Source organism: Eriocheir sinensis, chromosome 29 (genome assembly GCF_024679095.1).
Source record: "Eriocheir sinensis breed Jianghai 21 chromosome 29, ASM2467909v1, whole genome shotgun sequence".
NCBI classification, from domain to species: Eukaryota; Metazoa; Arthropoda; class Malacostraca; order Decapoda; family Varunidae; genus Eriocheir; species Eriocheir sinensis.
The window spans coordinates 9,635,974-9,663,395 of record NC_066537.1 but is presented as its reverse complement, the minus strand read 5'-3'; the positions used below and the strand labels follow the sequence as shown (position 1 = coordinate 9,663,395).

The following is a 27,422-nucleotide window of genomic DNA, read 5'->3' as shown; positions in this document are numbered from 1 at the left end:
GAAAAAGAAGAAAAGAGGAACGAAAGGAGGACCTAAGAAGTGATACAAAAAGCGCCACAGGTCAAAAGAAGAAGAAGAAGAAGGAGCAGAGTGTAAACAAAAGCCTTGGAGGACCACGAAAAAGGAGGCACTCGGGACATTTCTACGCCAGGCGGCCACTAAAGGTACACCACCAGTCACCTAGTAAGTGTGGTAACCAGAAGGAGTAATGGTTGAGTGATACATGTAGGTTTAAGGTTATTTTTCAACGCGCATAAAGCTTTACCCCTCCAAAATTGATTGCGTCATTGGGTATATCTAGTTGGCAGGACAACCAAGACGGCATTTTTTCCTGCAGCACTTCACAAAGAAAGGGATAGAGGCTGAAGTGCTTGCAATTAGTCAGTCAGAAGAAACAATCATGTACGTGAATAATAACAAGAAGGAACACAATGGCCGTAACTAACTCTATGGCTATTGACGTTTTGCATGGGGGGTGTGGGTGGGCGTGGCCTTGAGGAAGGAGACGCGTTTTCCTTTACAGTTGTTAGTTAGTTGGGAATATTCTATAAAGAGGACAAATTCAGAGTACTACATTCAGACCTAGCATGCCTTATTATTTTGTATTTGATTTTTTTGGCCTTGAGCTGTTTCCATTATTGTTAAAAACACAAGAAAATCAATGGCATATGTTTTTTTTTCTTTTTCAGGCAGCAGCAGGATGGATGAGGCAACGAAAGAACAGGAACAGAAGCAGAAGCAGGAGGAGGAGAAGGATGTGGTAGGGCAGGGTGAGCAGCAGGGTGAGGGATCAAGACCACAAACACCGGACAGTGACGACAGTGACGACTCCTTTCACACCACCTCCGGCGAAGACCCTTCCACAAACATGGCTGGGTGTGGATCTTGCTATGCTCTTATTAGTTGCTGTTTGAATCATTAGATCTTCATTTTGTATATTCTCTTCTGGACATGTATTTCTGTGGTTCAGTTCAGTTGATGGGGCGAAGTACAGTATAGCCTTTGTAGCGGCACTTTTGTCACTAGTATTTTTCACTGTGGGTTCTGCTCCTGTATAATAATTTCTCTTTTTTTTCCAGATTTCACTGTTAATTATTTTCAAACAAAATTTTGTATCATCTTTCTTGAATTGTACTTGTGTTTCTCTGCATTTACAGGTCAACCCTATGTATGTGTGATTGATGATGATGTACTTTTTAATGTCATTGTAGGTCATCTTTCATGTAATTTACTCATCTTTCTCTGCATTCATGTGGTATATATACTAGGTTGATATCCCTTTAGAGGTATATATATAATTCATGCATGGTGTTTTCCTCTTGCTTTCACTGTGTTAGTTAGCATTAGTAATTGATAATCTTGGTTGTCGGCAGCTTGACGTTAGAGGAGGATCGGCTGAGAGTGAACGAGAGTGATGACACACCCTGCTACACACCAGAGCCTGGGCCAATCCTGGGGGACAAGGAAGAGGCAGAAGAGGAGGAGGAGAAGAAGGACAAAGACAAAGAGGATGAGGAGGAGTCTGAGGAGTGTTACGTGGATGAAGAGTACCTCAAGGACTTGGAGCTGAACATGACGGAAGAAGAAAGGACTGTAAGCATATTGTTTTAAGAAATGGAAAGAAGTAGTGTGAGCAGAGACCTGGTAGAAGTGAACTTGTGTTTTTGCTTTTTAATGAGTCATTGTTTTGTTTTTGGAAGTAGTCTCTGTGTTTCTTGATTTAATGAGAAGTAAATCAAAGCAACAGTATCATACTTGGCAACATTTTCCTTTTGTTTTGCTCTTGGTCTTGCTGCAAAATGTACGAATAGTTTCAGAAGATTTTATAGCTCAGAAACACATACAGGACTGCATCAAAATATAATTAGGCTGATATTTCATTAGAGGAGCAAGGATCCCTAAGTTTCCAAGCTATAAAACATTTTAGTATGGAGTTGCACATGAAATTATATCATTTACATTTTTACTTTTGTAATATTTTTCACCACTTAGCTAAGGAAGGAATCTCAGCATAGAGAAGACAATACAAACAACATTAAGTAAATTCGATCTGTTCATCCCTTTCCTCTTCGTTCCCAGGCAAGGAAGGAGGAGAGTCTGCAGCACAAGGAGAGTGGCAACACCAACTTCCGGAGCGGTGAGCTGCAGGCGGCGGTGAAGGAGTACACGGCGGGCCTGCGGGTGTGTCCTCTGTCCTTCCCCAAAGACCGTGCCGTCCTCTACTCCAACAGGGCGGCGACGAGGGCAAAGCTGGTGGGTGTGGGGTGTGGTGTATGTGGGTTATTCAGTTCCTCATTTTATCTTTATTTACCATCCTTATTTTCTCTTATGGAGTTGGAAGGCTATTAGTCTCTCCCACTCTTGACGATCATGAACTCTCTCCTCCATCGCCAGGTCTTTTTCAGTCTTCCAGCTGGTCTCCTCCCCTTTACTACCACCTTCACATTTGATGCATAGAAATATACGTTGAGGATATGCAGTTTGATGTGAGTGGAGCGCAAACTCATACATTTTCTACTCAAACTGAACTTATCCCAACATACCTATAACAAAAGAGGGTTATAATATAGGGGAATTTATAAGTTAGTCTTTACTTATCCACTGGTTCCTCAGTTGAAGTGGAAAGTACATAAAAACACCCCCATTTCTCCCTTCCACAGGATCAGAAGAAGGAGGCCATCAGGGACTGCACCCGGGCCATTGAGCTCGACGAGACCTACACGAAGGCTGTCCTGCGCCGCGCCAACCTGAACCAGGACACCGACAAGCTGGATGAGGCGCTCAAGGACTTCACACGCGTCCTGGAGCTGCAGCCGTCCAACCGAGAGGCTCAAGAGGCCGTCAGGGTGAGGCAGGGGGGACGAGGGGGAGTGGGAGGGATGGAGGAAGGGAGTGAGTAAATTTTAACTATGAAAGTGTTCATACATCCTCTTTTAAAGTCATCCCTGAGACTAATTTTAGAACAACCTTAATTAATACTTGCTAGGTGTGCTTTTTCCTCTCACTTTATTGCTTCTTCATTCACTTTACTGTTATTTTTTTAGAGGAATGGGTGATATGGTATGGTTTGGGGTGCAGCAATGTTGTGGACTTTTTTTTTATATATTTGTTTTGCCCTTGAGCTGTCTCCTTTATTGTAAAAAAAGAGTATCAGTGAAGGAAAGTTGAGGGCTCACCACAATATATTGATGGTCAGGTCCTCAACTCACCTTCCCTTTCAGAGGCTGCCAGACATGATCAATGAGAGGAATGAAAAGCTGAAGGAGGAGATGATGGGTGAGTGACCTTAGCAGCCCCCACCATATTCCTTTTGTTCATGGTGTGAGATATTTTACTATAATAACAATGGGGTTATTTTTTAATCTGTGTTGGAAATGAGCATATTGTCAAACACTTGCTTCCTGGTCTATTCATATTCTGTGTGAGGTATATGTTAAGATTTTAACTTTTTATTTTTTTATTTTATTTTTTTATTCAAGTGTACCCTCTTAGTGTCATCTCCTAATCTATTGCCACTGTAACCTATCGCCACCTCGTATTGCTGCTTCCTCACCTATTCTCTTCTTTGTGAGGTCTAAGGTACAATATTCACCCATTCTTGTATACCTCAGTTTGTCCTTGTATTGCCACCTTTTAACCTATCGCCAGCTCCTAACCTATTCCTATGTGGAGTCTAAGATAGGCTGTTCACCCATCCTCATAACTCAGTGCATCCTCAAAAACTCCTCATATTACCAAACACTCACTTTCTAGCCTCCATATTCTTTGTAAGGCATAAGGTACAATATTCACTCATCATAACCCAGTGTGTCCTCAAAAACTCCTCATATTACCAAACACTCACTCTCTATCCTATTCATATTCCTTGTGAGGCATAAGGTATAATATTCATCCATCCTCAAAACTCAGTGTCCTCATTCTCCAGGGAAGCTGAAGGACTTGGGTAACATGTTCCTGCGACCATTCGGACTCTCGACATCAAACTTTGAGATGAAGCAGGACCCAAACTCTGGTGGGTACAACATCAGCTTCAACCAGAACCCTCCAAACGGTCATTAACTCACCCGTACTCGCTGACGTTCTCTTGTGATCCTGTGGCCGCGTCTGCCTCTAGCGTTAAGGTGTGTGGTGTGTATAGTTAGAGATGGATGTGTGGAGTAAAGGATGAGAAAAAGAAAGAAAGAAAGAAAGGGGCGAGGTGTGTATAAATAGAGATAGGAGGTGTGGAGTAAAGTATGAGAAAAATAAATAAAGAAAGAAAGCATTAAGGTGTGTAAATAGAGTGATCCGAGAGAAGTGTGTGTGGATGAGGAGGTGATGAGGCATGTGGAGTTAAGAATGAGATAGAGATGAAAGAAAGAAGAAATAAACCAAAAAAAAATGAAACCGAGGAAGAGAAAAAGAAAATCACACAAAGATAGAAATATAATAGACAAAAAAAAAATAAAGAAAAATGTAAAAGAGAAGATAAAAATAAAATGAGATGAAAAATAAAATTGGAAAGGAAAAGACTGAAATAAAACACAGTGAGAAAGATCAGTAAATCAAAACAAGTATTAAAAAAATGGTCTGAGATAAGCATGTGGACAAGTAGGTGATGAGATATATGGAGTAGAGAATAAGATAAAGAAAGAAAAAGATGAAAAAAATATATTGTGGCCAAGTCTGCCTCTAATCTTAAGATGTCAGATGTGTATATAGAATGGTCTGATAAAGGTGGGTGGATGAGCAGGAAGGAGTAGAAGATGCAGCATGGGGGGGTGAAGGATGATGAATACTTGTGAGAGAAGGATGAGAGGTAAATATGAGGCATGCTGAAGAGAAGGGACATAAGGGACTAAACCATTATTTTTCTAGTTTGTACTGGGAAAGACAGGCTAGACTACACAACCCAGGAGACACAAGATATAAACATAAAAGGAAATAACCAAAAAATACTAACATTAAAAAAAAAGGAAGGAAACATTAAAGAAAAAAAGTATGTAAGAAAGAGAGAAAGAGGAAAGAGGTAAGTTGCAAGGGAAAAGCGGCCCTCGGTACACCATATACAAGGTCACATTTCCCCTGCTACCTATTTCTTGTTCTTCCTGTGATGTGTAACTTGCCTTTCCCAGTGCAGTCAAGGAAAAAATGGTGTCATCTCTTAAGCCATTTCTTTTCTGGATGTCTCATTTATGACCCACCACCACCCTAGCTATGTGATATTGTCTAACGGTGGCTTGTTGTAAGTAGTGTGGTTTTTCTACTTCTACACTTAATAAATTTATACATATAGCATACGTTTTATCCATGTTCGTTTAGTTTTGTCCGTATGATTTTTTTATATGCAAGGAATTTTCTCTATATATACATTTTTTATACTCTATGGTGGAGGCTTCTGGTGAGGTCATGGCTTTAGGAGTGTTCGTAGAAGCTGACCCCAGAGCAGGTAACTCGGTAAGGGGTTTTCGGTTTACCTTGGTCCATGAACCTATTGAACACTTCTAAGCTTCCGTGGGGATTTTTTTCATTCATTCACGAGTAAGTGCACAGGTGTAGAACAATTGTTGAGGTGTCACAGAGGGTTGTCCATCCAACACTCACATATCACATAAATAAACTGTCGCCTCTTCTGTATTCAAATGAGTAACTTCAGGTCTTCTGCCAGTAAGTGTTGAACTAAACTTTGTAACATTAGATCAGTCTGCTATGGTTGGCAAGAATGAGTGAATGTTCTTTACGATCTGTCAGTAAATAAATTTGGTATACTTCTGTTGTTATTACAGCATCATAGACTGTTCCCACACAGGCGAGGGGTGATGTAGGTGTTGGACCATGGGAGCGATGTGTGGACTGTCAAAGGGTTGGCTTAGAGTTATAGCATATTCACTGCCTTAATCTATGTGTTGTTAGTATGTTTTCGTCTTGTCAGAGTACTCTTGGAAGCCAGAAACTGATGGCGTCCTAAGCTGCAGACCCTGGCAGCAGATGGACCACAGGCAGAAGTACTATTTACTTGTGAAAAAATATAACCAGTATAAAATTATCATATTTATGCAAAGTTACTGCATTAGAGGTTAGGAATACTACTGGTGCATGCCCTTCCTCCTCCTCCTTCCCAGCAAGAGGTGAGAACAGCAGTGTGGGATTTAGTCCATCAGTGAGTGCTCTCTTTAATGTTGAACTAAGGCCCTGTCCACACTATCGGAGGCACTACTCTTCCACCTGTGGGGAGTGCCTGATAGGCCTTACTCATTGCACTACTGCTTCTTGTCAACCACTGACATTTCTGTGTTCTGAAGTTACAGCCATCATGACTGTAAACCTCTTTAGAGTTTATCACGATGCTGTCCTGTGCTGTTCTCATGACATCTCTTAATTTATTTCACTCTAAAGACACTACTAGTTACACCTGTTTGCTATGGACTTTCAAGACAAGGTTCCAATGACTTGTTAAGGACCCTGCATTTACAGAGGTAAAAAAAAAAAGTCCTTTGCATGGTATTAATTAATCTGTGCGCTTTCTGTTCTGTCCTGTTCCAGTGTGAATGCTTGCCGTCAGCTGTCAAGATGTGTGCAATGTGTAAATAAACAGAAAATTCCTGTCAGATTTTCCTTTCCACTGCTTCACATTCTTCTCCTGTGTCACTTGTTGTGATGACCTAGACACAAATTCAGTAAGAAAAATCTTCAGGGGGCATCAAGAAAATGTTAAAGAAAATATAAATTTGGTATGAACGTGTATTTCAAGTGATAAAAATGTTAAGACAATGAATTTTGCTTAGTATCAATGTTAGCTATTTCTTGTGTACAAAAACTATAGTATTTTTCCCTCCCTTTCCTCAAGGAGTGATTTCTCTCAGTTACAGTATTGCACTATATTAACAGATACTTCAGGCATGGCGGCGCACTACAGAAGCACACGAGTAATATGAGGCAAGGCACTCAAATATTGTAAGAAAAAACATGTATATGACAGTTCAATTTGTACTGTTCTATGGAAATACTTTACATCATTGAAACTGTACTGTTGTATCAATTTAAAGCTCTTAAATGTTCAAATACAGAACTAGACGATTCCCACTATCATTCAGATTTAAAATTATTCTGCAAAGGTGTCTGCTATTAAAGAAGAAATTTACAGCTATTTAAAGTCCTGATTGTCTGCAGCTCACTGACTGAACCCCAATAAAGCAATACTGTTTTAGGAGTGATCTTGCTATATCTAAAACATCTCAGTGAAACATTATTCCTTCAATCAGTGTGCTGCAAGAGACAGGAATCAGAAACGAACCTCTGCTACATACAAAGAACTAGGCCTGCGGATCATAATTGTCTGAATGCATTGCAAATATAATGAAAGCAAGGAATATGGTATAGCATTCTATCAGCACCATTTTCTCTAAAAACTTGTTGATCAATACTGTTAAAACGAAAGAGTTATCATCACAAATCTTGGTCCCTATTGAAAAACGGCAGAAAAAAACAACAAAACATTCAAAACAAAGATTATACACACCAGACATTTACATTCACCACTATGCTGTCATTCATACTCTGGTAAATGTATACTGTCTCAAACCTCTCATTCATACTCTGCCCCCTGTTATACTTTTGCATACAGTGTTTCAATTTCATTCATATCCTGTGTCCTCTTGTCATTCATACGCTTGCCTACACTGGGTCGTATTTTAAAACATTTCATCGCCCAAACACACATATTTGACAAGGCTTTCGTAGAAGTTTTTGGCATCTCCAGGGGTAGTTTTATGACCCTGGTAGTAGTTTGACCCTTCTACCATAAACTTAAAGAAGCACTCATTAGAACCCAATTGACCCCCGGCCTCTTTGACCTTTAGAATTTGACCCTTCCTCTGTAGCTACCATAAACCTAAAGAAACACTCATTAGAACCCGATTGACCCCCTCTTTAACCTTTAGAAATTGACCCTTCCTCTGTACCATAAACCTAAAGAAACACTTATTAGAACCCGACTGACCCCCTCTTTGACCTTTAGAAATAGTTGATATGAGAACGGAAAATGTCTTATAATACCAACCAATCTCAATCCTATTTTTCAGGCACTTCAACTTCATTTGTACTCTTCTCCAGCTCATTCATATCCTGCTTCCTGCTATTCATACACTGTGCCCCCTGTTGCCATTCTCTCGCATATATCATGTCAATTATTTATTCATGCATTCCACACACCGTCCATTCACCTCTCACTCATGACCATTCTCTCGCATACATCATATCAGTTGCTTATTCATGCATTTCACACACACACACCGTCCATTCATCTCTCACTCATGAATACACAAAATGAATATACTAAAAAATTAAAGCTAGTATACTAAAGCATGAAACACATTGCTCACCACTAAAACTAGAAGCCATGGATGTAAAAATGAAAAAAATGCTGAATAAAAAACAAAAAGTGATGTTAAAATGAAAAAAATGCTGAACAAAAAACAAAAAGTGGTTAAAATGAAAAAAATGCTGAATAAAAAACAAAGTGATGTAAAAATGAAAAAAATGCTGAATAAAAAACAAAAAGTGATGTAAAAGTGAAAAAAAATGCAGAATAAAAAAGTGATGTAAAAATGAAACAATGCTGAATAAAAAAACAAAGTGAAGAAAACTATGACGAATACAAAATCACAAAAACAGGAAGAACACAACATTTTTACTTACAAGCTAACTAAGACATTCACTCATAACAGACAAGGCACTTATAGAACATCACAGACACTAACTAACTAACCTCACTTCACTTCACTTGTCTGTAGTAGTATTATGTATCACAAGTTAAGCTTTACTGGGGTTACTTTAAGATAAAAAAAATCGTAAAAAAAAAATGCATAAAACAACCAAAAAAATCACAGAAGTCAACTGGAATGTGTGTGTGTATGTGTGTGATCAGTATGTATTAACAGGTGATGGAGAGAGAGAGAGAGCGCATCAGGTTCCCGAATCAACATATCAAATTAATACGCGAAGACCCACGTGAAGAGACTCAAGAGGAGGAGTGCCGGGGTCATGATCAGGCTGGCGGCAGCGTCCGTGAGGTGCATGGTCGTCCCCCGAGTCTGGCAGGTGTCCAAATGGGAGAGGGTTTGGTAATACTCGTCTTCCAGGGATTGGTGGAAGGTGTCTGTGCGCACATTGACAAGCGCCGTAGCAGAGTCCTGAAAACGCGAGGAAGAGAGGAGTTGTAATTGCTATGATTTTTGAAGCTGTAGTCAAAGTGTGATGCCTTGTGAGACTTTCTGGCGAGAATTTGTGGAAAAAAAGGTGTTATGTGACCCTGATTTCTGATGGTATAGCGAAAGAATGTGTGTGTGTGTGTGTGTGTGGGGGGGGGGGGGGAGTAGCCTACTGGTTATGACTTCTGAAGGAATAGTGAAAATATTGGTGTTTGGGGGTAACGATAAATCCGGACATTACAAAAGAATTGGGGTTAGTCTGAAGTACGTGGAAAAAAGGTGTTATGTGACCTTGATTTCTGACGGTAAAGCGAAAGAAGTGTGTGTGTGTTGGGGGGGGGGGGGGGAATGGGAGTAGCCTACTGGTTATGATTTCTGAAGGAGTGAAAAAATTGGTGTTTGGGGGTGTGAGGGGGGATAGGTTAAATTATGGCCATGATTCTCAATGCTGTAGTGAGGGAACGAGTGTGTGAAAAGGGGAAGAAATGGTTGTAGCCTAATGATCATGATTTTTGATGCTGTAGAGTGCAGAATAAGAATTGGTATCAAACGAGTGGAAATGAATATTGAAATGAGAGAGAGAGAGGAGATAAGATGGAAAAACAGATATTACACAAAGGAAAGAGAGAAGAAGAAAGAAGAGATAGATTTAAACAGAAGAGGAGATGAAGATGTGGAAAAGATGATAAAAGAGAAGAAGGGGAAAAGGAGAGAGAGAGAATAGGGGGTTGGTAAGGGGGATAAAAAAGAGAGAGAGAGAGAGAGAGAGAGAGAGCACCTGCACTTCCCCGCTTACCTTGAAGATGAGGTCCTGCTGTCCCTTGAAGGTGCCGAACATACGGAACACGTCCTGGCCCTGTGGCAGCTCCTCAGACGCCCTCAGCAGCAGGATCCTCACCTCCTCCTGCATCACGGGGCTCAGGGTGGAGCTCATCAGGACCTGCAACAAAGGAAAGGAGGTGAACAACTACTGCTATGCTATTGTTGTGCTTTCTTCCCTGTTCCGTCTCACAGTTCAGCAAGAAAGCACGTATTTTTAACCTCAGATCCCCTGTTTGAAATGCCTCTCGTAGAAGTTGCTAGGAATTTCATGGACTGTCTATCGATAAGCCAATCTATCAATCAGCTCGTTAAGAAATCAGTTAGACAAGCATACAAGCAATCATTCATTTCGTTAACTAATCAATGAATCGTTCAGTCAACCAGTTCGACCAGTTCGTATGGGTTACAATAATCTAAACATTCCCAAGTTCGTTAATCAGTTTCAATCACTCAGTCTACCAGTCTATCAGTCAGTCAGTCAACCAAAGAACAAAATCAAAAAGTTCGTTAAGCAATCTGTTAATCAGTTTGTTAGCCAGTTTATCGATCAGCCAATCAGTCAACCAGTCTACCAATCTGTCAGTCAACCAAACAACCTATCAATCACTTCTTTAACCAATCTAACAACCAAACAACCTATCAATCACTTCTCTAACCAATCTATCAACCAAATAACCTATCAATCACTTCTTTAACCAATCTATCAACCAGCCACTCCACCAATCAGTCCAGCAGCTCATCCTCCACTCCCTGCCTACCTTGTGAGCGGGCACGCGGGCCAGGTGACAGGTGTTGTAGTCTACCACGTCGGCGGCTCCAGTGTTGCGGCAGAGGAGCTTGTAGTCCACGGCGCGCAGGTTGGCGGCCCACGAGGCGTTGTTGTTGCCGTCTGCGGGGAAGAGCAAAAGGTGTCAAGGCGAGGAAATATATAAAAGATAATAAGTAACGAAAGTAGATTTATTTTACAGTAACGGGTGCAGCGGGGAATGGTTGCAGTTTGTGTGGTAGGAATGGTGGTTGTTGTGGTGGATGTGAGTGGAAATCTTGGTATGTTTTGGTTGATTGTGGTTTAAGGGAAGAGAAGACCACGAAGCTGGTCAAGGCGAGGAAATATAAAAAAAGAAAATAAGTAACGAAAGTAGAAGATTTATTATACAGTAACGGAAGCAGCTTAAGGAAAAAGAAGACCACGAAGCTTGTCAAGGCGAGGAAATATAAAAAAAGAAAATAAATAACGTAAGTAGAAGATTTATTATACGAAGCTTGTCAAGGCAAGGAAATATATGTAAAAAAATAAGTAACGAAAGTAGAAGATTTATTATACGAAGCTTGTCAAGGCGAGGAAATATATAAAATAAAATAAGTAACGAAAGTAGAAGGTTAAGGAAGGAGACCACGAAGCTTGAGCCAACCCAGCAAGAAAACAAATAGATGATTATACATTCGATAACCAAATGAATATGAAAAAGAACACAAGTAAAAGAAAAATGCGAATATAAATACACCAAAGATATAAATTACGCTGTTTCTGGAGAGAAAAAAAAAAAAAATAAAAAAAAGCAAAATAATGAAAATCAAGAGAGAGAGTCATATCTACGTACTGGTGTTGTCCCTGACGGTGATGTGCTTGACGAAGGCCACGTCGCCCGCGCCCTCCGCCAGACACCTGAAGGCGCCGGTGTAGCCTGAGTACGCCTCGCTGGGGCCGCGGTCACACTTGTTCGTTCCTGAAGTAGACGAGGCAGAAGGGAAAATGAGAAAATGATGATAAAATACGATGAAAATAGATTAACAAGAGATATAAGTAAGATAAAAAGGTATCAAAATATGAACATAGGTACACAGAGGATTTCTAATATTGATAGAAAAAATATTAACAGAAATGAGGGAAAAACATTAAAACCTTGTGAGAGAAATGAGAAAGAAAGCAATTGAAAAAAAGAGAAATATAAAATAATAATAAAATACACAAGAACAGACACTAAATCATAAATTGAGAAAATAAGTAAAAACTAAATGGTAAAATAATTATTACTATCGTTACTCATTATTATTAGCCTATCATCATTATCATTGTCTTCAGAAATAACACAGCAGCGATAGCCTACTCACCATTCCTCTATTATTATTGCATATTATCATTATTGTCTTCAGGAGTAACACAGCATTAATAGCCTACTCACCATTCCTCTATTATTATTACATATTATCATTATCACCATCATTATTGTCTTCAGGGGTGACACAGCATCAATAGCCTACTCACCATTCCTCTATTATTATTACGTATTATCATTATCACCATCATTATTGTCTTCAGGAGTGACACAGCATCAATAGCCTACTCACCATTCCTCCATTATTATTACGTATTATCATTATTACTATTATTATCACCACCATTATTGTCTTCAGGAGTAACATAGCATCAACAGCCTACTCACCATTGGTCCCGACGCACTGGGCACAGAGGGACTGCGGGTTGGTTCCTTCGGGGTCGTATTGTGGGTCCTTGGCTCCGGGCACGCAGGAGGAGCTGAAGAAGCTCCCCATCTGGCCCGCGAGGTCACAGTTGTTCTCGTCCAGCAGTCCGGCCTTCATCAGGGTAACCACAGGGATCTTCCAGCCTAGACACAGGGGTGGAGTTGAGGGTTATATTCTAAAAAATCTCTACGGGGTTTACATGCCAGATTTGATAAGGCTTTGGTAGGAGTTGCTCTGGGTATTTTCATGGGTAGTTTTATAAGCCTGGTTATAGTTTTACCTTGCTTCTGCACCATGAATATAAAAAAAACTCTTCTTCGGGGACTTTCACATCCACTTTTGATTATTTTTTTGTAGAGGTTGTGGGTATTTCCATGGGTAGTTTTATAAGCCTAGTAATAGTCTGACAAGGATTCTGCACCATGAATATAAAAAAAAAAAAATCTTCTTCGGGGACCAACACACCCACTTTTGATTAGTTTTTTGTAGAGGTTGTGGGTATTTTCATGGGTAGTTTTATAAGTCTAGTGCTATTTTGACAAGCCTTCTGCACCATGAATATGAAACACACTCATGAAAACCCATCTAATCTCTTTCGTGGCCTTTGAAAATATCTTTGTGAGAGAGAGAACGTCTGAGATTGTGGTGAAGTCGGTTTTGCAGGCTTATAAGTATTCTTAACCAAATTTAGGTTATTTCTTGCTCTTTTGCGGTTTTGATGATGCCGAGAGCAGCAAAAGGGCATCTTAACTAATTACGTACATGGTGAATGACGATAAAATATTAAAATAGGAGAGAAAAATCCTTAAACTCCTACACGATTGAAGCACATAGGTCCGTATTCTTAAACATATTGGGTTCCCACTTAGACTATTTTCAAGGTCCCAGAGAAGATTAACCAGGTTTTCTTTGGTGTTTTCTCCTGACCATGGTGCAGAAGTCATGTAAAACTATCAATAGTATCACAAAGCAGTCCATGAAAATCCCAGCAACTTCTTTAAGCGGCTTTTCAGACAGGGGTTCTAAGGTGATACGATTAAGAATACGGGCGATATCCTTGAAACAGGTAAAACAGGTGAGCTTATCATATACAATGTCCATCGCCTACACACCTGCTGTTCTTCCAATCCCGGTGTGGCAGGACTTCTTGCCCCTCAGCTGGCTCAGGGACGTGATGCCAGAGTCTGCCCTCACCACGGCCACGGCGAAGTAGGAAGCGTCCTGCAGCCCATACCGCTCGGACACCACAGGCACCAGGCTGTACTCACTGCGAAGGGAAAGATAAAGTTGAAGGCATACTCTATAGCTGGGCGTGGGGAAGGATGATGAAGAAGGAAATAAGTTAGTAAATGATATAGGAGGCGTCTTTTAGCCCTAATACTCTATGGAGAGGAAAATAAATAAGGGGATGAGTAAAAAAAAATAATGTTATAAGTGGGGATAAGAGCTAACACATGAAATAAAAGTAGTAGCAGCAGCAGCAGTATAGTAGTAGTAGTAGTAGTAGTAGTAGTAGTAGTAGTAGTAGTAACTAACAATTATTCCTTTATCTCCCTCTTCTTCGTAATACTAAGAAAATTAACCTCGAAACAGAAGAACAAAAATAAAATAAGAAAAATCAAACATACAAACAAAGAAATGCAAGCTAATGAAATATAGAAAAAAAGGAAACAAAAATAAAATCTAATCCTGACGAAACTAAAACCGACCCAATCGAAAGCAATCCATCATTAAGGGCCAGTTCGACAGTCCAACACAGCCATTGTAAGCGCCCAAACCAAACTATATCCTCCACAATGATCCGTTATTTCTACTCAATACCAGATACAAGAGAGATTTCCTGTGTGGTTTCCTAAAATTTCATCCTTTTTATATTAACGCCAAACACTAGACAAGGAATTTTCGTGGTATTTCGTGTATGGTTGGGGAGCTTACAAACTTGCTGTAGCGGACTGTAAAGCTGGCCCTAAGAATCCTAACTACGTAAAGTCCAACGAACAAATTTCTCCCACTCACACATGCGCGCGGTACACGTCGCCTCCGTCAGCCGTCGTGATGTGCGCCTCGTCGGTCGCCACCATGGCCAGGCAGTCCTTGGAGGGGGCCGGGGTGACGCACTGCAGGCCGGGGCGGATTCTGCGGGACTTCAGCACCTGTTTCAGCGCCTCGCACTTCTCCATTTCCGGCTGAGAGGACACACACAGCTTGACGGGCACCTCAGGGCACCCCAGACGCTCGATGGTGGTGTCGTATTTGTCTGTGAGGGAGAGGAAACGGGGTTGATTTTTTTTCTTCTTTTGTTTATCTTTTTTCTTAATTTCTGTATATCTTGTTTTTTGTTTGGGCTTGTTCGTGTTTTCGTCACTTAGTATCGCTTTGTTTTTTTCTCTCTTCCCTTTTTTTATCATTTTCCTCCATGTCTTAATCAGTTTATTTAAATATATTTCTCTTGTGTTGTTTATAACGTAGTTTTCTATCTGTTTTTGTCTTTCTTTCCTTCTTTCTGTCTATCTATCTGTCTGTCTGTCTGTCTCTATATGTATGTACGTAATGTCTGTTTAACTCTGTCCGTCTGTCTGTCTGTCTGTCTATATGTATGTCTGTATGTCTGTATGTATGTCTAACTCTGTCTGTCTCTTTATGTATGTATGTATGTATGTTTAACTCTGTCCGGCTGTCTGTCTGTCACTCCTCCGCTTCTCTGTACTTACGTTCCTCGAGGTAGTCCCGCGTGGAGACAGGCGGAGAGCGGGGGTGCAGAACGGAGGGCTTCTTGATATCCAGGACAGTATTGGCCCAGGGGCGCACCTGCCCTTCAGCGGCCCCAGCAGCGGGCGTGGAGGCGGTGCTCATCATGCTCGACAGGGCAGAGGTGATGGCCCTCTTGTTCCTGGAGTAATAACATCATCGTCACAGCCATTATCTTGTTTATCAATATTGCTCCTTCTTCACCATCACCGTTACGACAGATACAGACAATAAGACAGGAGACAGAAAACTTATATAAAAACACGAGTCAAAATATTAAATAGTTGAATAGACTGAGTAAGAGATAGAAAAAAAAGAGAGAAAAGCACAGAGAAAAAGAAATTGAGTGATGAAACAACACGAGATATAAAGAAATGATAAGAGAAGGTTATATAAAGAAAGTGAAAGAAACTGGAGAAACAAAAGTAAAGAAAAAAAGAGCAAAACTATTTAATCTACTAACAAATGATTAACAAAAAGATGCTACCTAGCTAACAAACTTACGAAAAAAAAGGAAAAGAAAAAAATGAATGAAAAGAAAACAAAACAAATAACACTAAAGAAACATATTAAGCCACGAATGAAAGAGAAATACGAAACTAAAATAAAAAAGACTGGATGAAAATAAAATAAAAGACTGGATGAAAATAAAAGACTGGATGTAAAAAATGGATGAAAAGAAAAGAAAAAAAGACTGGATGAACAGAAAAGAAAAAAAGACTGGATGAAAATAAAATAAAAAAGACTGGATGAAAATAAAATAAAGAAGACTGGATGAAAATAAAATAAAAAGACTGGATGAAAATAAAATAAAAGACCGGATGAAAAGAAAAAAGACTGGATGAAAAGAAAATCAAACCAAACAAGACTAGAAGAAAATGAAATAGAAAAAGACTGGATGAAAATAAAATAAAAAAGACTGGATGAAAAGAAAATCCAAAAAAAAAAAAAAAAAAAAAAAAAAAAAAAAAAAAAAAAACAACCCCTCCCAAAACAAGAACCCAAGTCCACCTACTCGTTGGAAGAGCGCACGAGCCAGCCGTTCCAAGGTCTCGTGGCCCAGGCACACTGCTTGGGGGACGCCGTCAGGTCCAGCACGCGGCCGTCGGGGCACAGAAAGCCGTAGTCTGTCGTGGAGGTCTGAGGGAGGAGGGGAGAGAGGAAGGGAGGAGTCAGCTAGCATTAAGAAAGAGGATACAAAGACAAGATTATATGGCGTTTGTTTTGTATTTTAAGACTGATACAGGGAATTTTATAGGCCTAAGGGAGAAGAGGAGAGGAAGGGAGGCGTCAGCTAGCATTAAGAGAGGAAGGGAGGCGTCAGCTAGCATTAAGAAAGAGGATACAAAGACAAGATTATATGGCGTTTGTTTTGTATTTTAAGATTGATACAGGGAATTTTATAGGTCTAAGGGAGGAGGGGAGAGAGGAAGGGAGGCGTCAGCTAGCATTAAGAAAGAGGATACAAAGACTTGATTATGGCGTTTGTTTTGTATTTTAAGATTGATACAGGGAATTTTATAGGTCTAAGGGAGGAGGGGAGAGAGGAAGGGAGGCGTCAGCTAGCATTAAGAAAGAGGATACAAAGACTTGATTATGGCGTTTGTTTTGTATTTTAAGACTGATACAGGGAATTTTATAGGCCTAAGGGAGGAGAGGAGAGAGGAAGGGAGGAGTCAGCTAGCATTAAGAAAGAGGATACAAAGACTTGATTATGGCATTTGTTTTGTATTTTAAGGCTAATACAGGGAGTTTTTTTTATTAAGGTACCAGTGTACACATATAACAAACATCCAGGAAGAGTAGTTGGATAAGGACAGGAAGAACAGGAAGAGCAGAAGACAGCTATGGACTTTGAGTTAACTGTAAGAGTACATGTAAATGAAAACAACTCCCTAAGAAATATAATAATAAATAACAAAAGACAGTGACAATAAACAATAGCGTAAAAACAAACTAAAACAAGAAAAAAAATCAGAGCAATCGTGATATACAGAAAAACAACCAGCAGAAAAGAAGATATTAAGTCACGACACCAAGAAGAGAAGGCAAGATCTCTCTATCCCTTGGGCTACTCACTCTCTGCTTCCTCTCCTCGAAGTACTTCCTAACGGCTGACAACTTGGTCCAGGCGACGTCCCCGCGGCCGCGCACCAGGCAGTCAATGGCGCCCTCGTAGCCGGAGAACGGGTCCTCCCTCAGGCACCGGCCCTGCACCTCGCACAGATTGCACAGAGTGGTGTACTGTTCCTCTGGAGGGGGGAAGGGAATAGGTGGTGAGGTGATATTAGGTCCCTTTTCCGTGACTCTCTCCTTTGTGTTTGTTCATCTCGTTGGGGTGAATAGATTGGGTGGTTATATTGTTGTATTGATAAGATGTTGGTGTTATATATACCTAGTTCTTAGTTTTCCTTGGTCATTTTTCTTTTATTCCTATGTTTGTCTTTGAGTTATGATTGTTATTTGTTTGTTATATAATTGTTATTTAGTTATTTATCTGTTGTTATTGCTCTATAACTGTTATTCATTCATTTATTCGTTCAATTCAAGTAAATGAGAACAGAATAACATATCATTGGCACTCACTCAGCTAGTAGTTCATCTGAGGGAGTTGTTCTTTTTTATTGTTTGATTACCTCTTCATTTATTTATTTTTTCTATCTAAACGACTGATCTGTGAAAATACACTTGATAGGCTAGGGGAGTTTCTTTCTTTTTGTTGGACTATCTATTCTTCTAATCATTTTTTACGTAAACGAGAGTCATCTGCACTCACTGAGCCTGAAGTCCGTCTCGTTGTCGGGAGCCCATTCGCCGGGGAGACACGAGTCCCCGAAGAAAGCCGCGGCGGCCTTCACGTCGTGCTCCACCACCGTTGCGTCGGCGCCACACTGCATCTGGATCAAACCCTTCTCCAGCAACTGAAAGGAGGGTTGAATTACCTTTTATCCACCCTACAGTAGCTACATGATTGTTTGTTTGGTTGTGTATATAAGCTAATGTAGATTGGTTGACTGGTTGTTTATAAGTAAGATAATGTAGCTTTTGCGTTTATGTTGTTTTCTTCTCCCTACAGAAACTACAGGAATGGTTGATTGTTTTTACGTAAGATAATGTAGTTTTTATGTTTGATTAGTTTTATGGAAGATATATCCCACAGTAATGTTTCCAAAGCGTCCCATATATGAATAATTGCATAGATAATAATAATAATGCACATAAATTAAAGAGAGAAGAAAAGGAAGAAAGAGGGACCTAAAAAGAACCTTAACCAATAGCTGCCTGTCTTAAAGGATGAAAAATTACCTCGTTCTACTGAAAAATTTAACAGGGAAATAAAAAGATACCAGTAACTGCTTGACAAATGTGAAAAACTACCTCGTTCTATCGAAAATTTGAACAGGGAACTAAAAAGATACCAGTTATCTGCTTGACAAATGTGAAAAACTACCTCGTTCTATCGAAAATTTGAACAGGGAACTAAAAAGATACCAGTTATCTGCTTGACAAATGTGAAAAACTACCTCGTTCTATCGAAAATTTGAACAGGGAACTAAAAAGATACCAGTTATCTGCTTGACAAATGTGAAAAACTACCTCGTTCTATCGAAAATATGAACAGGGAACTAAAAAGATCTCAATAGCTGTTTGACAAATATGAAAAACAACCTCGTTCTATCGAAAATATGAACAGGGAACTAAAAAGATCTCAATAGCTGTTTGACAAATATGAAAAACTACCTCGTTCTATCGAAAATATGAACAGGGAACTAAAAAGATCTCAATAGCTGTTTGACAAATGTGAAAAACTACCTCGTTCTATCGAAAATATGAACAGGGAACTAAAAAGATCTCAATAGCTGCTTGACAAATGTGAAAAACTACCTCGTTCTATCGAAAATATGAACAGGGAACTAAAAAGATCTCAATAGCTGTTTGACAAATGTGAAAAACTACCTCGTTCTATCGAAAATATGAACAGGGAACTAAAAAGATACCAGTTATCTGCTTGACAAATGTGAAAAACTACCTCGTTCTATCGAAAATATGAACAGGGAACTAAAAAGATCTCAATAGCTGTTTGACAAATGTGAAAAAACAACCTCGTTCTATCAAAAACTTTAAAGGCACCTAAAAAATAACCTTGACCAATGGCTATTTGACTTACATGAGAGAAGGGGATGTTCCAGCCTGCCGTCCTTTCGTAACCCGTGTGGCAGGACTTGACCCGGCCCGTCTTGAGGTCATCCAGGTTGGTGATCTGGCTCCGTCGCACCACAGCCACGCCCTGGTACCGCGAGGCATCTGTGACACGGTTATTATCATTAGTATTGGCATTGGTATTAGTGGTATTATTATTTTTTTTTTTACAACAAAGGAGACAGCTCAAGGGCACACAAAAAAGGAAACAATAATTAAAAAAGCCCGCTACTCGCTGCTCCTACAACCGAATATGTTAAAAAGTAATAAGAAAAATAGGAAAAAAGGCAGAACATGAGAAAGTAGAACGTAGAAAACACGATTATAGTTGTTATTATTATTAGTTGTTGTAGTAGTAATAGTAGTGGTAGTAGTAGTGATAGTAGTAAAAAAAGAAAAAAAAAATGGAAAAAAAAAAAAAAGGAACAAGAAAGAGAGAACGTAGAAAACACGATTATAGTTATTATTATTATTAGTTGTTGTAGTAGTAATAGTAGTGGTAGTAGTAGTAGTAAAAAGTCGAAAATGGTTGAAAAAAAAAGGACAAAATAGTAGAACATAAGAAACCAGAATAAAGAAAAAGGTTAATAAAAATACGGAACGAATACGGTAGAAAACGACAGAAAAAAAAAGAAAACAATGAAAAGAGTAGGAAAATATAGAAAAGTCCTGGAAGTGAGACGTACCGTTGTGCTTGTCTGCGTCGCGTGTCTCGGCCAGGAGCTGGAGCTGGAGGTCGTACAGCTCGCGCGCCAAGAACACGTCCTCGCCTGATGCCGCGGCCACGTCCACCTCCTTGGCCGCCAGCTTCTCCAGACACCCGTACCTGCAGACAGCGAGGGAGAGGGATAGTGATAAGAGATGGAAATGGAAGATATACCCCACAATGACGTTTCCATAGGGTTCAATATATGAATAATTAAATAGATGATAATAATGATGCATATAAATTAAAGAAAGAAGAAAAGGAAGAAAGTATTTGGTTCTCTTTAGTGACATTTCAGTTGTAATTTCATGATGTGTTTAAATGGATGATGAGCTGAAGAATGAGGATAAAGGATGTAAAATAAGTGTGAAGTGGATAATTATGTGAAGATGAATGAGAATGAGGGCTGTAAAAATGTGTTTATGTGTAATTAGCTGAAGAGAGATAGATAAAGATTATGGATGATGATAAAGACGGGAGTTTAAATGGATAGATAGCAAAATGTGAAGAGGAAACATAAATGATGAACCCCCAAAAATATTCGAGTTTTTATTTATATTCTATTATCCATTCAGCTATTCAAAAGGTGGTCGATAGATATATGTTTTACTCCACTTACTGTGCATATTATTAAGTGACGTATTGGCTTAGTTATTCGTCACTGCAGTTTAAAATTCATACTAATATTCCTCTGCTTCCATCCATAGTCTGCCATACTCATCCATTACTCATCCATACTCTTCCATTAGTCATCCACACTCTTCCATCCATATTCTTTCATTAGTCATCCATACTCTTCCATTACTCATCCATACTCTTCCATCCATATTCTTCCATTAGTCATCCATACTCTGCCATATCCTTCCATTACTCATCCATACTCTTCAATTACTCATCCATACTCTGTTACTCTGCTTTTATTCATGCCTTAACACACTCGATGCAGACGTAGCAGTAGCAGTAACCAGGTAAGGTCATGCACTCACCTGTCGGGGCCGGAGACGCACTGCACGGTGAGGTTGGCCAGGCTGGGGTCCCTCAGCATCTCGGTGCAGGGGCCAATCCCGCCCTCCGGCACGCACAGACGCACCACTGCCGGGACACGCGAAGGACTCTCTTATAGACGTGTATGAGGTGAACAAAGGCCCAAAGGAAGACCGTTTACGTGATGAAATTAAAGGCCCAAATTCTTAAACAGGGGTGAAACACATAAAGGTCTCTCTGATTTGTTATATAAGGAAGCAGTTGAAGGGCATACACAGAATATAAAAAAAATAAAAATAAAAACAAGGAGCCGAAACCATCTGAGAAAACGGTCCGAAGAAGTATAACCTGTACATCGAGACTGGAAACTAGAAGCGCAAAATAAAGATGAATAAATAAAGAAATAAACAAATAAAGGAAGAAAGAAAACGAAGGGATGCGATATAGCGAAATGACCCTTTTTTTTTTTTTACAGTAAAGACAGCTTAAAAAAAAAAAAAACAAAAAAAAAAAAACGAAGGCATCCAATGTAGTGAAATGGAAGAGTTATTTTTTACAGTAAAGAAGACAGTAAAAAAAAAAAAAAAAAAAAAAAAAAAAAAAAAAAATGGGATTCGATGCCGCAAAATGATAGGCTACGCTTTTTTTTTTTTTTTTACAGTAAGGACAGTTCAAGGGCAAATGAAAAAAGAAAAAAAATATAAAGAAAAAAAAGAAAAAAAGGATAAAAAAAAAGTCTTGTCGTTGCTCCTATGTATAAAAAAAGGGAGATTAGACTAATGATGATGATGATGATGCTCTCTTTATTGTTACCTGACTAATTGAACTTCCTGCAGGTAATTGATTCGCCCGCCGCTCACCTGCCCTCACCTCGGTTAATCACTTTCCTTGTTCTCGTACACACCTGAGTTTGAGTTTCCCATTACAGGTGAGAGAGTAATCAAATAACCTGAGAATATACTGTTTTCTTTTTCTTTGCTGTTATTTATCTCTTCCTGTCCATTACTAGTGTCTTCTTTTTCTTTCTTTATCTTTCTCATCTCTTCCTTTTTCTCGTCTTTCTCATTCTCTTCCTTCTTTCTCGTTATTTTCTCTTTTCTCTCCCTTATTTCTCATTCTCCATCTCTTTCTTTTTCATCCTTCCCATTCTCGTCTTTGTCATTCTCTTCCTTCTTTCTCATTATTTTCTCTCCTCTCTCCCTTATTTCTCATTCTTCATCTCTTTCTCTGTCTCTCTCATCCTTCCCCTTCTCGTTTTTTGTCATTCTCTCCCTTCTTTCTCCTTCTCCTTCTCCCTCTTTCATCCTCCCTCTCTCATGCCTTTCTCATTTTCTCCCCTACATCTCCTCCTTCTCTCTGTTTCTCTCTCATTCTTCCCTCTCTCTCGTCCTTTTCTCTCTCCCCTCTTTCTCAATCTCCCTCTCTCTCTGTTCCTTATTCCCCCTTTCCCTTCTCTCTCTCTCTCATTCCCGTTCCTCTATCGTCTTTCTCCTTCTATCCCTTCTTTTTCTTTCTCCCTTTCTGTCTGTCTCTCATTCCCTCTTTCATTCTCTTTATTTCTCTCATTGTCTTTCCTTTCTCTTCCTTCTCTTTCTATCTCTCCTTTCTCCCTCTCCCTCTCTGTTTCCGTCTCTCTTGCATTCCACGTTCCTCCTCCAATCCCCCTTCTCTCTCTCTCTCTCTCTCTCTCTCTCTCTCTCTCTCTCTCTCTCTCTCTCTCTCTCTCTCTCTCACCACACTCACCCATCACCCCTTTCTTCCTCCCTTCTTCCACACCCCTTCCCTCCACCACAGTCACACCCTTCCTCCCTCCTTCCACATCCCCCCCTACTCATTCTCATAGCACCCCTTCACCCCTCCCTCCACATCCCTTCCCCCTCCACCACAATCACACCCCTTCCTCTCTGCCTCCACACCCTTCCTTTGCACCCACTATCACCCAGTATCAAGCACCCATTATCTCTGTTATTCCCTTGCACTTACAAAGGACGCCATCACATCCTCTTCCTGTCCTTCAATTCTCCTTTAGGGAATGTCAACTCTATTTTTTTTTTTCTTGTTTTGTAGGTGAAGGAAAGTAATAGGATAGAAGGAGGTGTGTGTGTGTGTGTGTGTGTGTGTGTGTGTGTGTGTGTGTTCTACCTGTGTGAAGGGTGAGGCAGGTATGATGATGATGATGATGATGATGATGATGATGACTATATGATGTAAGTAGGCAAAGAAGTGTGGCTTACAGATATATAAATAGATAAAGAGAGAGAGAGAGAGAGAGAGAGAGAGAGAGAGAGAGAGAGAGAGAGAGAGAGAGAGAGAGAGAGAGAGAGAGAGAGAGAGAGAGAGAGAGAGAGAGAGAGACAATAAAGGAGGAGCAGGAGGAGAGAACAAAGCAAACAAAAAAAAAAAGGAATAAAAGATCAGGAGTGACGAGGTGGTGGAGGACTTACACAGCACGAGAAGGAGGAGGAGGAGGAGGAGGAGGAGGGTAAGAAAAATGTAAATTGGGAGGGGATGTATAAGTAAGGAGGCTGAGGAGGAGGAAAAAAAAAAAAAAAGGAGATGGAAGAAGCTAACTTGGAGGAGAATGAAAATTAGGGAGGAGGAGGAGGAGGAGGAGGAGGAGGAAGAAAAATGTAAATTGGGAGGGGATGTATAAGTAAGGAGGCTGAGGAGGAGGGAAAAAAAAGGAGGGATGGAAGAAGCGAACTTGGAGGAGAGTGAAAATTAGGGAGGAGGAGGAGGAAGGAGGAGGAGAAGAAGGAAGTAGGATAATACACATCTTCATACCAGGTTAAATTACGTTTCCTGTCACACTATTTTTTTAAAGGTCAGAGAGGAAGAAAAAAAAAAGGAAACAGAGAAGTAAGTGCGCAGTGTGTGTGTGTGTGTGTGTGTAAGAGGCATGGTAAGAGGGTATCCGGTGTACACACACACACACACACACACACACACACACACACACACACACACACACACACACACACTGGACTTCCCCTGCCCGACCCTCTTTTTTTTTTCCTTGTACCCAATGCTTTCCGAGAACTCTCACTTTTATCTTTTTTTTATTCTTTGAGGTCGACTTAACATAAATCAAAATAAATAAACATGACAAACACGGAAAAGAATATACAACAACGGAAATGACACAAACGAGAACAATATAATTTCTTTTTTTCTTTCTTTAATCGATTTATGTCCATTATTATTATTATCTATTCTTCTATTCAGCTACTCACTCATTTACATATTCATTCACTTACTAATTAATGTCTTCTTTCCTTTGTACGAGAATGGGATGTTAAGAATGGTAGTAGTAGTAGTAGTAGTAGTAGTAGTAGTAGTAGTAGTGTAGCACAAGGAGGAAGAAGAAAAGGAAAAGAAAAAAAGAGAAAAGTGAAAACGAAGAAGAGGTAAAGGAAGAGGAATGAAAAGCAAGAATAGGAGGAAGTAGTAGTAATAAAATAGAAAAAAATAGAAAACAAAAAACAAAAACTAAGAAAACCCAAATTAACCTAAACCCACGTATAATAAACCCATCTCCAGGCACGTTTTAAACCCCACCACCACCACCACCATCACCACCACCACCACAATCACTACCGGACAGTCCATATGTACGCTCTTATCTGTTTGTCTGTACTTCCTTCCTGTGTGTGTGTGTGTGTGTGTGAGAGAGAGAGAGAGAGAGAGAGAGAGAGAGAGAGAGAGAGAGAGAGAGAGAGAGAGAGAGAGAGAGAGAGAGAGAGAGTAAAAACTGGATAGAGGAGGAAAGAAAAGTGCAAAAGAAGGTAATGGAGGAAAATAAATGAGGAGAGAAAGTGACTAGATTAAAGGAACATGATGGAAGAACAACAGGGTGATAAAGGGGGAAGAGAGAGAGAGAGAAAGGAATAGAAGGGAAAGAGAAAAGGAGGAGGAGGAGGAGGAGGAAGAGAAGAAAACTTAATATAAAGGAGAAGACAAAGGAAGAAACGATGATGAGGAGAGGAAAAAAAAAGGGAGATATTGTGAGTAAGCTCCCTATTTACTCCCTGTTGAATTCTCCAATGTCAAGGTTTCTTCTCCCTTCTCCTCCTCCTCCCCTTCTTCCCTCCCCTTCCCCACCAGGCAGGGATGGCGGGCGTGATGAAGCACCTTAAACCATCTCCCCCCCACTCCCCATCTCTCTCTTTTATTCTCCCTCGCCTCTCTCTCCCTCTCTGTTTTTTTTTCCACGTTCCAATCCCCCACCTCTCTCTCTCTCTCTCTCTCTCTCTCTCTCTCTCTCTCTCATTCCCCTTCCCAACCCCCTCCTCCCTCCTCTTCCCCTTCTTCTCTTTTATTATATCTTCCACTTCATCATTTCCTCTTCCTCCTCTTCTGTTTAAATCTATTTCTTTTTTCGTCTCTCTTTTCTTTGTGTAATATATATTTTTTCCATCTTATCTCCTTTTACTCCGTCCTTCTCTTCTCTATATTTTTCCATTTGTTTTGTTTTTCCTTCTCCTCCTCATCTCTGTTCCTCTCTTTCCTCCTTATATAATCCTTTTTTTCTCCTCCTCCTCCATCCTTACTTTTTTTTGTTTCCTCTTTTCCTCCTTTCTTCTTCCTTTCGTTCTCTTCCCCCTTTATCATCCTGTTCTTCTCTCATCCTCCATTCCTTATTTTATCCGTCCCTTTTATCTCATCTCTTCATCTCCTTCCATTTATTTTCCTCTTTTATCTCTTCCTGTACTTTTCTCTCCTCCCCAATTACCAGTTTTTCCTCTCATTCACTTTCTCCTCTCACCACCAGCCCTCCACTTTCACTTGATTCTTCTTCTCTTACTTCCTCCTCTTCTCTCCATTCCCTTTCATTTATCTCCCTTTTTCTGCTTCCAATTCTTTCCTCATTATTATTTCTTCCTTCTCTTCCCTCCACTCCCTTTCATTCATCTCCTTTTACCTTCCTTTACCACCATTCCTTCATCATTCCTCTCCTCCTTTCTCTCACCTCATCTTCCCCTTTTAACCCTTCCACCCCCCTTCACCTTTCACCCTTCACCCCCTTCCTTCCCTCCCCTTCCTTTCCATCCCTCCTTCATTTCATCCTTTACATTCTGTCTTCCATCCTTTCGACCTTTCCATGCCACCCTCCCTTCCATCCCCTCATCCTCCCTTTCAACCCTCCCTTCCACCCCTCTCCTCCATCCCTCCTCTCCCTCCCTCTTTTTCCCTTTCAATCCTACCTGCCCACTTTTTGTATACATAACCTCTGCCTCAGTGACGCAGCGAAGAGAGAGAAAGAGAAGAAGAAAAAAAGAATAACAAAGAAAAGATGACGCAGCAAAGGAAAAAATAAGAGAGAGAGAGAGAGAGAGAGAGAGAGAGAGAGAGAGAGAGAGAGAGAGAGAGAGAGTGTGTACAAAGAGTAGAAACGTGAATGAAAACCTAGAAACAAAGGAATTTGAGAGAGAGAGAGAGAGAGAGAGAGAGAGAGAGAGAGAGAGAGAGAGAGAGAAACACACACGCACACATACATACATAACCCCCACATTACATCATACCTCACCAACCACCTCTTCGCTTGTCAACACACACACAGACACAACTCCTCACACAGCCTTACCTCCATGGGCCAGGGACGCAGCCAGGGCCACAGACACACAGAGGAACACAGCACGCATCTTATTGGTCTCTGTGGTGGCTGTCAAGGGGAGGGAAACAGCAACGGGCAGGAGCGGGCCAGCAACAGCGCGGTGGGGAGGGCTGAGTCGCTGGGAGGCGCTGATCTTCACTCTCACACGGATGAGGCACAACTGGGCAGAGCAGACGTGCGTTGGGCAGTAATAAGCAGCAGGAGGAGGAGGAGGAGGAGCAGCAGGATGAGGAGGAGGGGTAGTGGAAATGGAGGAGCAGGAGTAAGAGGAAGAGTAATAAGCAGCAGGAGGAGGAGGAGGAGGGGTAGTGGTAATGGAGAGGGAGGGGGAGGCATTGGTAGTGGTGGTTTACGAACACAAAAGGAGGAGCAAGTGTATCATATCCGGAGCTTTCTCATACGACGTAGTAATAGAATGAAGTGAAATAACGAAGACTGGTACTATCAAACGCTTTTCCAGTTCTTGTTACGACTGCTTTTCAAGGCCACAGAGAGAGAGAGAGAGAGCTACGTCTGGTTGTCATAAGTGGGGGGGTTTTCCGTTCAAAGCGAGGAGGCATTGCAAAACTATACTGTTAGGATCATGTAACCACATATGGAACCCGCGACAGCTTCTACAATGACGCAGCGAAGAGAGAAAGAAAGAAAGAGAAGGACGACGCAGGAAAGATAGAAA

General features: G+C 40.5%; 2 protein-coding genes across 3 annotated transcripts; one reads left to right on the top strand and one right to left on the bottom strand.

Moving 5' to 3' along the window:
• The first annotated feature begins 8 nt into the window (after positions 1 to 8).
• On the top strand, positions 9 to 6,933 carry LOC127005010 (tetratricopeptide repeat protein 1-like). The gene is made up of 7 exons (XM_050873440.1): positions 9 to 183; positions 690 to 876; positions 1,374 to 1,593; positions 2,080 to 2,253; positions 2,661 to 2,846; positions 3,222 to 3,276; positions 3,926 to 6,933. Exons 2-7 carry the CDS (start codon positions 701 to 703, stop codon positions 4,057 to 4,059), a joined length of 945 nt encoding a protein of 314 aa, XP_050729397.1. The 5' UTR covers positions 9 to 183; positions 690 to 700; the 3' UTR covers positions 4,060 to 6,933.
• Positions 6,707 to 26,917, bottom strand: LOC127005009 (transferrin-like). Of its 2 annotated transcripts, XR_007758211.1 has the most exons (16): positions 26,717 to 26,917; positions 21,135 to 21,240; positions 20,129 to 20,268; positions 19,411 to 19,547; positions 18,019 to 18,163; positions 17,322 to 17,494; positions 16,258 to 16,382; positions 15,206 to 15,384; positions 14,511 to 14,751; positions 13,607 to 13,761; positions 12,455 to 12,637; positions 11,612 to 11,737; positions 10,769 to 10,899; positions 9,985 to 10,128; positions 7,948 to 9,170; positions 6,707 to 7,870 (listed from the first exon to the last, which is right to left on the bottom strand). XR_007758211.1 is itself a non-coding variant. In XM_050873438.1 (15 exons), the coding sequence occupies exons 1-15, from the start codon at positions 26,772 to 26,774 to the stop codon at positions 8,970 to 8,972; spliced, it is 2,244 nt and encodes a 747-aa protein (XP_050729395.1). In that variant the 5' UTR covers positions 26,775 to 26,917; the 3' UTR covers positions 6,707 to 8,969. The 2 variants fall into 2 exon arrangements, 1 of the variants encoding a protein (XP_050729395.1); XM_050873438.1 differs by having other exon boundaries at positions 6,707 to 9,170.
• Positions 26,918 to 27,422: the final 505 nt, after the last annotated feature.